We start from the raw sequence: 16033 nt of genomic DNA, 5'->3' as shown, positions 1-16033 counted from the left end.
ATAAAAATAGGAGTAGAGCAATTATATTGTTACCATAATGTAAAACTACTTATGAGTAACAACTGGAAGAAGCAACGTAAGAATAATTGTGATTAGTGAAAGGGCTTATACTGTAACTGTAAATTATTATAAAAATGTTAACGATTTTGAATTGGCTAAGATATCTTACTACAGTACTTCCACTGCATTTGAATAACTGGATCTAAATTACTTTAAATTAGTCTTTGTATGAGATGATCTTCAGTTTGCTGTTCAATTACTTAGGTAGCCTTGCTTAAACCTGTTTTGCATCTTTCAGTGCATAGCGAGTTTGCATTTTGAATATACTTTTTACAGGTGTAGCTAAATCATGAGAGGGCACAGGTCAAACAGTCTAGGAGTGGTAAGTTTACCACAGAGGTAAGCTAGGAATAATTAGGTTTGTCAAATCAGTCCTGAGACTTGTAGAATGATATTACTGATACAGAATGGGTTAGATGTAAAGAGGAATTAGTTGGTAGTGAAAGTTCTTTACATGTTTAATTTTAACATAATAATGGAATAACCCAGTTAAAATGGCTTGTAATTAATAGTTGAAAATATGTAATTGGAAGGCAAGTGAAAGCACCCAGGGCTAAAGATTTAGCTATATAAGACATTTAAAGTGATAAATGAAGGCTAAGTTTTAGGAAGGCATCTTTCAAATTAATTTGAAAGTTCTGGTTCTTTTAAATACACATTCCTGAAAGCCTCTTGTTAATGTTTCTTGCTTTTGCATTAGAGACTGTTTTGTCATACAGTTTAGTCTTGGGTTCTTACTTGTTTGCACATTTATATATAATGTCAAAAGAAGTGCTACGTAAATGAATTTTCTTTGATAGTATAACCTATTGATATTTTGCACTTACATTAGAAATACCAATAGTAATATCTGTAGCAATAAAGTAATCCTTATCTCTCCAAGTAATCCTATTACTCCCCAAGTAATGAGTAAACATGATACCAGGGAGATCACTTGAGGAAATTTACTTTCACTAAATGTAAATGGCTTTCTTGATTAATTTCAGTCAGTAAACACAAGTGAAAATTATTAATGGTATTTAGTTTGCAAACTCCATTTTATTCGTAGTTTGTTTCTGGGTTTTTTTTAAATTAGGTCACAAATCTGGTACAGACAGTTAAAACTGTTTATCACTTTGATAATCAGAAGCCTCTGGTATAACACAATCTTCATGAAAACGTAAAACAGAATACATGGTAATAATCTCTTTGAAAGCAATGGTTGCAAACATCCATGTTTCTAAGAAAATATAACTTTACATATATATTTTAAGCAAGCTGTACCTCTTACATAAATTCAGACAATAGAAGGAGTGTGCAATCATAATGCTTATTTTATGGAAAAAAATGAAAATTATTATGACCTAAATGATTTTAAGTAATTAGAGTCCTCTTGGATTGAATACAGAGTATAAAGATATTTTCCTTAATTTACAAACTTCCTGGTCAAAAAGAGCTGGAAAGTTGGTCAGTAAGCAGCATTGATATTACCAAGTAAGTTTAACCTAAATTCTTTAGGTAGAAATTGTAAAGTGTTCCAATTCCAGCTACTTTAGTTAACTGAGTGAGAACAGTCTTCAGTTTTTAAATGAAGACTGTTTAAGGAATTGAGCTTTTTACTAACTTAGTTTTTGTGAGAGGGTCATTTTTTAAATCAGGTTTAGAGATTATTTCATGAACTCTAAACATTCTAGTTCCTTAGTTTTCTCAAAGAAAGAGAACTTCAGCAGTAGCAGGATGGACTGTCCCACACAAATGCCAGTAGGGGGTAATGCTCTGAATAAGTCAAAAGGCCTCCTAGTGTATCAAATAGGAGACGATTCAAACCAGAATGAATCAATGCACACTCCTCCTAGAAGGCTCCTCTGTTTAGAAACTGGAATGAGGATTACCAACACATTTTATGCAAACACTCTGGTGTGCCATCCTGTAATGGGGGTGCTTAGGTATCACCCGTGGCATATGAGATTAATGAGCTATTAATTCAACTTAAGCTTTCTGTGGAGGCACTAAGGCCATGCAGCTCCTTTTCCAAAAGACATAGAGATAAAAGACAAAGAAGGTAGAGGACTCTGAAAATTTTCTCTGATTTAATTTTCTCTGAAAAGTTAAATTCTACATAATAGTAAGAATGTTTGCTGAAAGAAAACTGACAAGTAAAACTGATTTAAGCGACAGATGTTCAAAATACATTGTACTGAAAATACAATAACAAATTTTGGCCTGATAACCCTCATGCTGTCTTATAGCAAAACACTAAAATACATGCAACAGAGAAACTGGTGACATGAGGACTTCTTCTCCAGATTTCCTTGGGGGTGGGGGGTGGCTGGGGGGGGAATGGAGAATATACTGTTTTCTTCTGTTTGCTTTCATAATGAATTATTCTTGCTTATAAATGACTTTCCCAAATTTTCCCAGTCATTTCTGATGAGAAATCATTCTTCAGTAGGAGGAGACCAGGTAAACTTACATGAAGGACATCAGGTGTCTTTTGAGTTCCTTCTGTCAGCTAGAGGAGCCATCAAATAGGTTCCGTAAAACTAACTCCATAACTAAAATGGCTGGTAGAATTGGAATAATCTGTCATTAGTATACTTGTAATAAAATAAAGCTTGTTCCGAAACCACAAGGGCTGGTAAGAAGAGCAGAGCCTGTATAAAAGCAACAGGCTTTTATAAAAGCAACTGGGTTCTCTAGAAAATGGATCTGGTATACAGAATGTGAGAATATACAGAACTCTCACTCAAGTTATAAAAATAGACATGGTTCTTGGACAAAAAGCAAATGAGTAGAAAAGAATTCTCCAAACATGAACTTAAAGACACATCTGTATAAAACAACAAAATGTCATCTCAGAGCTCCGATCAGTCGTCTGTTGAAATGGCTGAAAAGGGGAGATGAACTAGAGACAGACAGGTCAAGAACCCACAGCTGATCTGTCTGACTCTTCTGGTTGGCAGTGTACACTGGTGATCACAGGCAGAGAGACTGATATATCTGATTGGTTGATGGTGCTTGGTGAATGAACGAGAAAACTCAAGATATAAAGTAATCTCTGAAAGTTTAAATCTTAGCTTCTACACTTGACAGTGTTGCACATGAGAAAGGATTCTAGGTGTTATCACCCAGAATCAACCCTGCCATTCACAACTCATGCTCCATGCCCCCATGGTTTCTTTTGTGGCCAAAGGATCAGCCTAGACTAAATATATAATAGAAAATAACTCTGGCCTTGAAATGAAGAGGGGTAGACCAGTAACTCATGCTCAGTACTTATAAATCACAAATACTGAAGCTAATGGTCTGTTTCCTTTTGACTGCAAAGGAGATGCCATGAGCTAAAGAAAGTCATGAGAGAAAGAAAGTCAAGAAGACATGGGTAGCAGCACCTTTCCATACCCGCCTGGATTTGAAAGGAGACTTTCACTCCTTATTCCTTTCAAACACAAAGTTCATCAGTTGGAAGGGGAAAAAATGGCTCTAAAGTTAAAGAGTCCCCGGAGAAAATGAGCAGTACATGAAATATGCCCTCTGTGGGCTAAAGGACAAGTTGCAAAACCAGTTAAGACACAAGAGGCAGCCCAAGGTCTTACTTAATTATGGTTTTAGCATAGTATATAGCACAATATGGGCAGCCCTTTTTCAATCCATTCAACAATTCAGCACCATCCATGTCCAGTCCAAAAAATTCCTGAAGAGTGGGCTTTCATCTTTGGTACCACCTTACGAGTTATTCTTGGTTTGCAATAGCTGCAAAGAAGCAAAAAAGCTGGTACCTTCACCTTGTCTGTGAGTACAAATGCTGGTACTCTGCTGCAACCACTGAGGCCAATTAAAATAATACTGTAACACACAGGAGTGATGCATCCAGTTCCCAGGTTCCAGATAATAGCAGCCATGCCCATAAAGGAGTGGGATCATCCATCCCCAATGGTTAAGGCCTTCGGTTTGTTGTCCTCAGAGTAGAATAAAACACTGTGTTCCCACGGACAAGGAACTCCACAAGAACCCATGGTCTACTTTTGGACAGGGACTTTAAGTACCACACGTGCCAGGCACAGAAATAGGACTGGCCTATAGCTGTCACGCCTGGAGAAGCTTCTGTTTTGGCAGCACAAACTAAAAACTTCTTAGTGTATTCTGGTTTTAGTCTTCTCTCCTGAGTGAAGCAGCCAGGGACTGCCAAGTTCCACAAGCCCTCAATCTAATAGTCAGCATTAATTCTCTCCATGGTCTTCTTCCACCCAGGCTACAATTTTCCCTTCCCATCCAGGGATGGCATCGTCATCATGGAAAACCTAGAGAAAGAAGAAAAGCCACCATGAAAAAATTATAAGACAGGGGGTCTCACTAAACATCTGTGGTTGAAAAAGAAGATCTCAGACATAAAGGATAAAAAAGTATAGAGGAAAGCCTTGAGTTAGAGCCTATGTCCCTTTGGTTTTGTCCCTAAAGTTATAACTGGTAAAAAATATATATATACAGTTGACCCTTGAACAACACAGCAGTTAGAGACACTGCCCGCCCCCCCTCCCTGCCCTGGCCCTGTGCAGTCAGAAATCCACATATAACTTCACGGTCGGCCCTCCATATCCACAGTTCTGCATCCTCAGATTCAACCAGCTGCCGATTGTGTAATACTGTAGTAGGTATTTATTGAAAAGTGTCTGTATATAAGTGGATCCATGCAGTTCAAACTCATACTGTTCAAAGGTCAACACTGTATGTGTGTGTGTGTGTATATATATATATATATGCTTTATATATCCTTAGTTCCGCATCTATGAAATGGTAAAAGCATCCCTCTAGTACTGCTTTGCTCATAGAGATTTATAAGAATTAATAAATTACTAACCATAGAGCACTCTGGGCTTCTCAAAAGAAAGCAGTACTATAAGCATTTAAAAAATGAGAAAGGGGAAAATTTTGGCCCGAAGCATTGTAAAGAGAGGGTTAGAACAAAGACCAATCTTAACATGTGTGCATGCAGTTCTTTTCACTCATTCGTTCAATTCATTTCCTAAGCCACTAATAAACAAAAAGGGTTATTAAAACATTTCAGTGAGAAAATCTTTTTTTTTTTTTTTGGCTGCACCACGCAGCGTGCAGGATTTTAGTTCCCCGACCAGGGATCAAACCTGTGGCCCCTGCAGTGGAAGTGAGGAGTCTCAACAACTGGACCGCCAAGAAAGTCCAGGAAATCCTTACAAAATAAAGTATTGGCTTTTCCAACCTTTTTCATTCTGTAACCACTATGAGAGCGCTCCTAATACATCATGACTCAGAACTCTCTTTCAAAAAAAAAAAAGAAGAAAAGGTCTGTTTTGGGCAGATATGTTACAAAGAGAAGTAGAAGTATAAGCTAAGAAAATAGTCAAGGAGTTGAGAATAAGCATAGATGACTTTGCAGAATTTCCTCATTTTCATTATATGAGAAACTACCACCACAATATACAGTTTCATATATTCATGCCAGTTTGTTTATTTTGCTCTACATAGGAAGCAGAAAGTTTTCTAAGGTTTGGTTACAGATAGAAAAGAGACTCGAAAGCCAAGCATTTGTTCAATGTAGGTTCTTTATTTTCCCTAACAAAACTTTTTCCTTTTTAAAATAAAAATTCTATCCAAGTTTGATTAGAGTGATTAAGACCTTGAACTAAAGAAGCTATCAACTTCTTGGGCCATTCCCTGAACCTTCTCAGTCTAGAGTAATCAACTGGTTGGAGGCACTGGGAAACTCCTCTGACCTGGTTAGGGAACTGAGGTACTTCTGGGTACTAGTCCTTGAGTAGAAGTCTTTAGGGTTCAAGAACAACCAGCAATACCACCACCCAGGCTCCCTGTGGATTCTGTACCTCCTCCTTGACAGTGCCAAACTCAGGATCCAGTGCTTTGAAGTGATACCGATGATTTCCCTCCCGGTCAATAGCTGCTTTAAAATCCTTCAGTGTCACCTCCCCCAACCTGCAACAAAAAGAGAGAACACTAAAATAGACCGTTTATCAGTAGGTTGGAAAGATAAGATGTCAGCTTTAAATCCAGGCCCCTGCCAAAGTCTCTGGAGGCAGAAACAGCGTGGCCTTGTTAGGTCACCACCCTTGATAACCCAGATGACTCTGAAACAGCAGAAGTTAGGGAGCCAGTCACTATTAGGGAATGAAAATGGCATTACTAATGGGTTGATCTGAGAATTTAAAATAGATTTATTGCTTTGGCAGCAGCCAAATTACTTTTTTTCTGTTTTACTCTGAAAATAAGACACAAAGTCTCTGAAATCTAATTTGTTAAACTATCAATATGTCTAAGTTCTCTTGATTTCCTTCTTTGCAACAATTCCATTTCTATAGGCTGGTAGAATTAAATCAAGTATCACCATCTTTACTTCAGAAAGCTCCCCTCTAACACAAACCAAGCAAGACTCTTTAGGAAAGGGAAATCTTATCACCTCTCTCAGCAGTTGGTTCCAGAGTTTAAAAATCTTTATTTCAAAGCCATTTACCTTAGAAGGGAGTATATTAATTGAGTGTTTGAAGGTTTTTAACATGAATTCTCTATAGGTTAGCTGCAGTCATCAAATAGTAACAAAGATCAATGAGTAATAAGTAGCCCTGGAATGCCAGGCTGTAATCCAAAGCTATCAGCAGAAGCTATTTTGAACACTTAAAAAATTGCTTTCCTAACTTGGAGCATCTTTGCATATCAGGATTGGAAGCACTATTATTGTGTCTGTACCTTGTAATGCCACTGGTTAGTGGTGAAACTAGAACTTGAATCTCTATCTCCTGTGCCCTTCTTACTACACTGCTTCTCAAACACCTTACAGCTGGTTAGATGGGCAGTAACTAATGATTCTGCCTTCCTGTCCTTTTTAAAGGAGAAATAATGATCCCAGAATCTCACCTCTTTGGTATATTGACCATGAAGGGCGTAAGTGACCGGTCAGTGAAATAGAGCACCTTCGTGCAGGCGCTGCTGACAGCTGGAGAGCTCTGTGAGTGAGACAACTCTGCAATCAGAGAGAGACTTTGTGGTCAGAACATTCAATTTGCTTCCAACAACCCATCATTTCTAGTTATTCAAAATGTCCCAGGAGAATGAAGCTGCCTGAGGTCATAGCACAGTTTTCACACTCTTGCCAAACACCTTGTCCACAGGGTGTGTGACCCACAGGAAGTCACCACTGGGGCCACTAAGACAAGAGGTGCTTCGGACATGGATGCTATCACAAGGACCATCATTTCTCACCCGTCACAGGTGATTCTAACAGGGGAACAGCAACTGTTCTGACAGGCACTGTTGCCAAGAGTCAAAAGAGGTCAGAGAAGCCAGGCAAAATTTCAGCTAGGGCAGAATGGACACACAGCAGGAGCTGCAGACACTGCCAGCATTTAGACTGCGGAGGTCAGTGGTAGACAATGCACATGCACTTCAATGAAAAGACAACTAATTAGGAACAAGAAACACAGAAGCAAAGTAACCGTAGAAACTCAGATTCCAAGAGGCCTTATATTTCCAGTCTAAAAGGCAAAAAGTCTACTTTTATTCCTTAGCTACACAGGATCTATATGTGTTGGTCCCCGTGGTTTTTTTTTTTTTAATAAATTTATTTATTTTTGGCTGCGTTGGGTCTTCATTGCTGCGTGCAGGCTTTCTCTAGTTGCGGTGAGCGGGGGCTACTCTGCGTTGCCACGCGTAGGCGTCTCATTGGAATGGCTTCTCTTGTTGCGGAGCACGGGCTCTAGGCTCGCGGGCTCAGTAGTTGTGGTTCACGGGCTCTAGAGCACAGTCTCAGTAGTTGTGGCGCCCGGGCTTAGTTGCTCCGCAGCATCCGGGATCTTCCCCAACCAGGACTCAAACCCGTGTCCCCTGCACTGGCAGGCGGATTCTTCACCACTGCGCTACCAAGGAAGCCCGGTCCCCGGGGTTTTTAACTTAAATTTCTTAATCCATATCTTGTCTCTATTCTTTGTATAGGTACTTATGGAAAAATTTAATCAATGAGTTATTTGTGATTATGACTTTAAGAGAATAGAAGAAAAGACCAATTAAAAACTTTTATCACAAGGACCAAAAATAATTAAACTTTTATTAAAATAACTCCTGCAATTCCAGCTACACGTTTTCTTCATTTATTCTAGGCATTTATCCCAATCAAACAGGCAGCCACCAGAGAGCAGTTCTAGGAAGGGGTTTTTTGGTTTTTGTTTTTGATTTTTTGGCCGCACGGTACGGCTTGTGGGATCTTAGTTCCCCAACCAGGGATCAAAACAGGGCCCTCGGCATTGAAAGCATGGAGTCTTAACCACTGGACCACGAGAGAACTCCCTAGGAAGGGGTTTAAAATAAGGAAGTAGGAGGGATGAATAATACAGGAGAGAAAGACAAGGGAACATTCTCTCTTCGCACAGCAATCAATCAGTTTTCAGAATTTTTTTCAAAGAATGCCAATTATTGAAACCTACATGCCACGATGTTCCTTTGACTCCATCACCTAGAACAGGGCCTGGCACACACTGGCTTTTTAATAAAATAAAATATTCACTCTTATCATTAAATTTATGATGGATCCTTTCACTCATTCATTCAACAAACATTTATTGAGCACTTACCATGCACTAGATTTTGAGAATATAAAATTAACTATATGCCTCTGACCTCAAAGATTTTACAGTCCAATATAGATGACAGGTATGATAATAAATAATTACAATACACTAAAATCAGATTGGTACAAACTGCACAAGAAGACTGAAGATGAAGTAGTTTATTCTACCTGGAAGAGGTCAGAAAGGTCCCATAGTTGGAGAATTGTTAAACAAAGCACCTAAAAAATATATCAGATATAGAAGTTGGAAAGGGCATTCCCAGAATGAAGGATACTTGTAAAGGCATGAAAAGGGATGGATCATGTATTTATAAAACTGAAACTCAACTAGTAAGGCTGGAGTGTAAGTAATACATTGGGAAGTAATGGAAGATGAGGATAATAAAGCAGGGCCCAGATCACAAAGGACTCTGCCAGGCTAAGATGTTTAGATATTAGTCTTAAGCTCTGGGGAGATATTCAAAGGAAGTGATACGATCAGACTGGCATTTTAGAAAGGTCAGTCTAGCAGCAAGTATGGGTCTAGTATGGGTTGGATGGGAGAAATTCTGGAAACAGTAATCCCATTAAGAGGCAATTAAAATAATCTGAAAGATGAGGAAGGGTAAGATATAGCCCTGGAGCTAGAGAAGGGATGGATTTGAGAGAACTTTAGAAGGTAAAAGTCTTAGTACTTTGGATATAGTTGAACATCAAGGATAAAAGGGAAAGGGAAAAATAACTAAGATTTATGATCTAGGAAAACAGATGCATGGTAGTTACCAGTACCTAAGATAGGGGAACAGAAGTATCATCCATTTAAAATGTTTACTGGGTGCCTATTATGTATCAAGTACTAGAGATACAAAGATAAACTAGGTACAATTCCCACCCATTAAGGAGCTCAAAGTCTAGTGGGGTAAAATAGCAAAACAGTTATAATATAATAAAATAAAACATGAAAATAATATTGCTGTGGACTCAGTTGTGTCCTCCCCACATTCATATGTTGAAGCCCTAGACTCCCATGTGACTGTATTACAGATAGGGCCTTTAAGGAGGGATTAAAGTTAAATGAGGTTATAAGAGTGGAGCCCTGATCCCATAGAACTGGCGCCCTTGTAAGAAGAGGAAGAGACACCAGAGCGCTCTCTCTCCACCATGTGAAGACACAGCAGGTAGGCAGCCATCTGCAAGCCAAGAAGAAAGCCCTCCTTCAGCAGAACCTGACCACACTGGCATCCTGATCTTAGGACTTCCAGCCTCCAGAACTGTGAGAAAATAAATTTCTGTTGTTTAAGTCACTCAGTCTGTGGTATTTTGTTATGGCAGCCCAAGCTGACCGAAAAAATGTTATGTACACATTTTAGGTGAATTTGAAGGTAAGAGTATGTCAAATGCCACACAGAGGTCTAGTAGATAAAGACAGGTTTGGTAAACAGGTCACTGATGACATCAGTGAGAGGAGTTTCAGGTGACTAATGAAGAAGGCTGAGTTGGATTGCACAGGCTTTTCGAGTAAAACAGAAAAAGATTAATGAGGGAAAAATAGTCTTACTCAACATTAACTCATGTGATAAAATGATAATTGCTGTTTCAGGGTGACAATACTATAAAAATCATATACAAAAACCTCAGAGAATAAACGACCCAGAAACATAGCCTTGCGTATACATGTGTGTGTAAATTTAATACATGATTTTAAAAGGCATCACAAATCAGTTTCAGCTTTTAAGTTTAGGTTTATGATCCATTTGGAGTTGATTTTTTGTATATGGTATGAGGTGTGGGTCAATGCTCTTTTTCTGAATAATTTGTTGAAAAGCCTATCCTTTTGCCATCAAATAGTTTTTGCACTGTTGTTAAAAATCAACTGGCCAAATATAAGTAAGTCTATTTCTGAACTTTCTACTCTGTTCCAATGACCTATGTGTCTATCCATTCACCTATACTGCACTGTCTTGATTACTCTAACTTTATAGTTAGTTTTGAAATCAGGTAGTGCGGCACTTCAACTACTTTATTTTTTCTTAACTTTTTTTTTTGAACTATTCTAGTCTCATCCATATAAATTTTAGTATCAGCTTGTTTATATCTACGAAAAGTCTGATAGGATTTTTATTGGAATTGCATGAAGCTATAGATCATTTGGGGAGAATGAACCATCTTCACAATGTTGAGCTATGTTTTCCCCATCAAACAAGGCTGCTTCTCAATTAATATGATGCTGATAAACAATAATTTTGTAAGTGGTAAAAAGCTATGTAATAAAAACCAGATTATTTTTAAAATCTATCATCTCCCTTGTTTCTATATGTTCCATGTTTTTTGTTCCTTTTCTCTTTTATCCTCTTTTTCTCCCCGCTTTTGGAGTGTGTATGTGTGTATGTGTATATATGTATATATATGTATGTATACATGTATATATTTTGGTATTGTCTTCAAAGCCCAGTGTGTTTAGATTCTCAGTTTGAATACACCATTTCAACATGGAAACTATATTTTAAATAGTGAGATATTTTACTTCTTTTGCTATTGGATTGAGTATTTTTACAATTCCTTTTTATCTCCACTATTAATTTTGTCATTTAATTCTTTAAAAATTTAGTGGTCGCTCTTGGATTTAAATACACATCTTTAATTAGTCAGTCAGCTTTCAAATGATATTTACTGCATCACATGTAATGTAAGAACTACAGAAGTGACAACAGTAGAGTCCTAATTCCTCCATCCCAATCTCTGTATTATTGTCATACATTTTACTTTCACATATGGCATAAACCAGTAATACATCAATACATTTTTTGCCTTAAACAGCCTGTTATCTCTTAGAGCAATTAAAAATAAGTGGGGGAAGGTCTTTTATATTTACCTTCATTTTAACCACTTTTTTTGCATCTCCCAGTTTCTTTCATATCATACTCTTCCTGTCTGATGAAATTACTTTAACATTTCCTGCCATGCAAGTCTGCTTGTTATGAATTCTCTTGGTTTTGTGTAAAAATATATATATATATACTCTCTACCTACAGAATTCTAGTTTTTTTTATAGAAATTTTTGTAGAATTCTAGATTTTTTTCTTTCAGTGCTTTAAAAATATCCCCCCACTATCCTATAACCTGCAAGGTCTAATAAGAAATCTGTAATTCTCATCTTTGTTCTTCCGTATGTAGTAATTTTCCCCTCTTCAAGGGGGAAAAGATTTTCTCTTTTCTTTGATTTTCAGCAATTTGACTCTTTTGTTGTTTTTGCTATTCATACTTCTTGGAATGCTCAGCACTTCTTGGATCTGTAGTGTGATGTTTTTAAAGCATTTCTGGAAAATAATTGGCCTTTATCTCTTCAAATACTTCTTCTGCCCTGTTCTATCTCTTCTTGTTCAGGGATTCTAATTACTTGTATCTTACTTAGTCCATTTGATATCGTCCCACAGCTACTGGATGCTCTGGGTTGTTTGTTTTTTCCTCTCTCCTACTCTTTTTCTTTTTGTATTGCAGTTTGGGTAATTTCTATTGACCTATCTTCAAGTTCACTGATTCTTTCCTTAGCTGTGTTGAGTCTTCTGATGACCCTGATGAACCTGCTGAAGGCACACTTTTTTGTTTTAATTAATTAATTTATTTATTTTTGGCTGCATTGGGTCTTCGTTGCTGCACGTGGGCTTTCTCTAGTTGTGGTGAGCGGGGGCTACTCTTCATTGCGGTGCACAGGCTTCTCATTGTGGCGGCTTCTGTTGTTGCAGAGCACAGGCTCTAGGCGAGTGGGCTTCAATAGTTGTGGCACACGGGCTCAGTTGTTGTGGCTCGGGGGCTCTAGAGCACAGGCTCAGTAGTTGTGGCACATGGGCTTAGTTCCGCAGCATGTGGGATCTTCCCAGAGCATGGCTCAAACCCGTGTCCCCTGCATTGGCAGGCAGATTCTTAACCACTGCACCACCAGGGAAGTCCCTGAAGGCACCCTTTATCTTTGCAATATTTATTTTTATTTCTAACATTCCATTTGACTCCTTTTCATAATTTCCATATCTTTGCTAAAATTCCTCACCTGTACATGCATTATATTAACATTTTTACTTCAGCCATTAACACAGTTTTTAAAGATTCCTTTTCTGATGGTTTCAACATCCTAGTCATATCTGAGTCTACTCTTGAATAGACGCTTATGGACCCTTGACAGTGGCTTTTATTTTTCTTGCTTCTGTGGATGCCTCATAATTTTTTTATTGACTATCAGACATCATGTGTAAGACAGTAGAGACTAAGGTAAAAAAGGTTTATGTCTAGAAATGGGCACACTGCTTGTACTTCCCGGCCATTGGTGGGGACAGCTGAGCCAATCTAGTCAGGAATTGAGCTGGGATTGGGATTTTTGTTAAGGTTACTTTCAGCACATCATCACCTTCAAATATCTCTAGGGTTATGTTTAGGAAGGTAGCTGGTTTGCTGGAGGGTTTTTCCTCAATATTCCTGCTCCACCCTCAACTTTAGACTTTACTTGTGTGCCTGTGCCTCAGAGTCAGTCTCTTCACACGTGTGCCCCTCCCACAGAGGCAGACTGCTATTGCTTCTTACACGGTACTTGCTCATCTGGTGGTGAGGGATAAGGGGGGCTTCTCTGTTGTCATGATCCAACCTCAGTCTTGAGGGTGGGGCTTTCTCAGTGATCCTACTCTTTCCCCAGTGGTAGGCAACCTCTAGTGATCTGAGCCCAATACAGTTTCCTGCCACTCCCCTGGGGTAGAGAGCGCTTTCATCCTTTTTTCTTCCCCCTAGCTGAAATAGGTCTTCACCTTTGCCTGGGAAAGGGAGGGAGGGGCAACAGAATTTGCTCCCCTTCCTTAGTGGCTTAAGACTTTTGTTCTTTAAGGGACAAAGGTCCAGATGGGGCTTCACATTTTTCCAGCAGTGACAGGTGCTCCCCTGCTCTGGGCCTCCACCACCAAAACAGGTTTTCTCTAGACTCTGTTCCCACAACAAATCTTTGTCATAAGCACCCAAATGGAAGTCGATGGAAGAGTCAGCAAGTAGGTGCAAACTATTCTTGCATTCATGGCCCCCAGGGTTCCTATAATCTCTGCAACGCCTTTCACAATTCATTAAAATCTTAGCTGTTTGTATGGTGGTCCCATCTTCCTCCCATGCTCTGCCACAAGTGAACAAGTGCTGTATCCTATCTGTCCACTGAGGGACCTGTTTACATTTCTGGCTAGTTAGCTACCCTCTGATTTCATCTCTCTGATGGATTCAAGAAAGTTATGGTATTTTGGACTATTCAACCTTTTCTTTCTGTTAGCATAGGAACAAGGCTCCTTCCAGGTCTTTTTTAAAATTCACATTTTAAAAATTGAGGTAAAATTCACATAACACAAAACTCACCATTTTAACCATTTAAAGTGTACAATTCAGCGGCATTTAGTACATTCACAGTGTGGTGTAATCACCACTATCTAGTTCCAGAACATTTCCATTATCCTTAAAAGAAATCTTGTACCCATTAAACAGTCACTCCCTTCCTAATCCTGACATCTGTCTAATCTACTCTACTTTCTGTCTCTATGGATTTGCCTGTTCTGGACATTTCATATAAAAGGATCCATCCAAATTGTGCCCTTTTGTGTCTGGCATCTTTCACTTAACATTTTCAAGGTTCATCCACGTTGTAGCAGGTATCAGTACTTCATTCCTTTTTATGGCTGAATAATATTCCATTGTATGCATATATAAGAAATTGTTTATCCACTCATCAACTGATAGACATTTGGCTTGCTTCCACCTTTTAGCTATTGTGAATAATTCTGCTATGAACATATATGTACAAGTTTTTTTTTTTTGAACGCTTGCTTTTAATTCTTTTGGGTATATACCTAGGAATGGAATTGCTAGGTCATATAGTAATTCTATGTTTAACTCGTTGAAGAGCCACCAAAGTGTTTTCTATAGTGGCTGTACCATTTTACATCCCCACGAGCAATGTATAAGGGCTCCAAATTTTCCACATCCTTACCAACAATTGTTATTTTCCATTTTTTTGGAACCACCTAGTAGGCGTGAAATGGTATCTCACTCTAGTTTTGGTTTGCATTTCCCTAATAACTAATGATTTTAAGCATATTTTCATGTGCTTATTGGTCAATTATTTATCTTTTTTAGGGAAATGTCTATTCAAGTCCTTTGCCCATTTGTTATCAGATTTTTCTGTCTTTTGTTATTAAGCTGTAAGAGTTCTTTATATATTGCTCATCCCAGGCCCTTATCAGATATATGATTTTCAAATATTTTCTCCTATTCTGGTTGTCTTTTCACTTTCTTGTTAATGTCCTTTGATGCAAAATAGTTTTCAGTTTTGATGAAGTCCAATTTTTCTATTTTTTTCATGCTTTTGATGTCGAAGAATCCAAGGTCATGGATATTCCCCCCTGTGTTTTCTTCTGACACTTTCATAGTTTTAACTCTTGTATTTAGGTCAATAATGCACTTTGAGTTAATTTTTGTACATGGTGTGAGGTAGGGGTCCAACTCTATTCTTTTGCATGTGGATATCAGTTGTCCTGACACCATTTACTGAAGATACTATTTGCTGGTCAAATGATCATAGATACATGGGTTTTATCTGAACTCTCAATTCTATTCCACTAGTCTACTGTATTACTTTTTAAATAATTATTGTTGTTGTTTTTCCTTAAGAGTAAATGGCAAGACAGGAAGTGGGTTCAGAGAGAAGATTGCTCTTTTAGGAGATTTGACTGTAGTGAAAAGGAGAAAGAGCATAGCCTTGCATATCTCGCATGCCACACGCAACACCAGATTATTTGCATATAATATTGTACTTAATGCTCATAATCCTTCACGATTATCTCCATTACATAAATGTGAAAACTAAAATACAACATTAATTAATACTCTTGCCCATGATATACTCTGCTGATAGCTACAAGTGCATCGCAGATCTGTTTGATTCTATACTCCATCTTTTTTCCACTCTATTGTTTTGTATCCAGTTTTGCACATGAGTTTGAAGTGCCTTTCAACCTACAGAGATACCCAGTTGGCATTCAAAAATACGGCCCTGAAGCTCAGAAAAGGTTTGGAGTTAGAGATGAAAGTTTAAGAATAATTGGCCCATGAGGTGGATGGACCTAGAGTCTGTCATACAGAGTGAAGTAAGTCAGAAAGAGAAAGACAAATACCGTATGCTAACACATATACATGAATTTAAGGGAAAAAAATGTCATGAAGAACCTAGGGGTAAGACACAAATAAAGACACAGACCTACTAGAGAATGGACTTGAGGATATGGGGAGGGGGAAGGGTAAGCTGTGACAAAGCGAGAGAGAGGCATGAACATATATACACTACCAAACGTAAGGTAGATAGCTAGTGGGAAGCACACGCATAGCACAGGGAGA

At 38.3% G+C, this 16033-nt stretch overlaps 1 protein-coding gene across 4 annotated transcripts in view; it reads right to left on the bottom strand.

The window, feature by feature from the left end:
* Window positions 1-1092: 1092 nt before the first annotated feature.
* The window catches only part of DIXDC1 (DIX domain containing 1), a 64436-nt gene continuing 49495 nt past the window's right edge, over window positions 1093-16033 (bottom strand). For all 4 annotated transcript variants that reach the window (XM_024754257.1, XM_024754259.1, XM_024754258.1 and 1 more), the window contains 3 exons: window positions 6943-7048; window positions 5898-6006; window positions 1093-4340 (listed from right to left, as the gene is read on the bottom strand). In XM_024754257.1, coding sequence (XP_024610025.1) covers window positions 4260-4340; window positions 5898-6006; window positions 6943-7048 — 296 coding nt within the window. In that variant the 3' untranslated portion in view covers window positions 1093-4259. The remainder of the gene's footprint in view (window positions 4341-5897; window positions 6007-6942; window positions 7049-16033) is intronic.

Source organism: Neophocaena asiaeorientalis, unplaced genomic scaffold (genome assembly GCF_003031525.2).
Source record: "Neophocaena asiaeorientalis asiaeorientalis breed wild unplaced genomic scaffold, Neophocaena_asiaeorientalis_V1.1 scaffold21, whole genome shotgun sequence".
NCBI classification, from domain to species: domain Eukaryota; kingdom Metazoa; phylum Chordata; class Mammalia; order Artiodactyla; family Phocoenidae; genus Neophocaena; species Neophocaena asiaeorientalis.
Note: the sequence above shows the minus strand (reverse complement) of the source record. Positions and strands in the feature narration are given on the sequence as shown.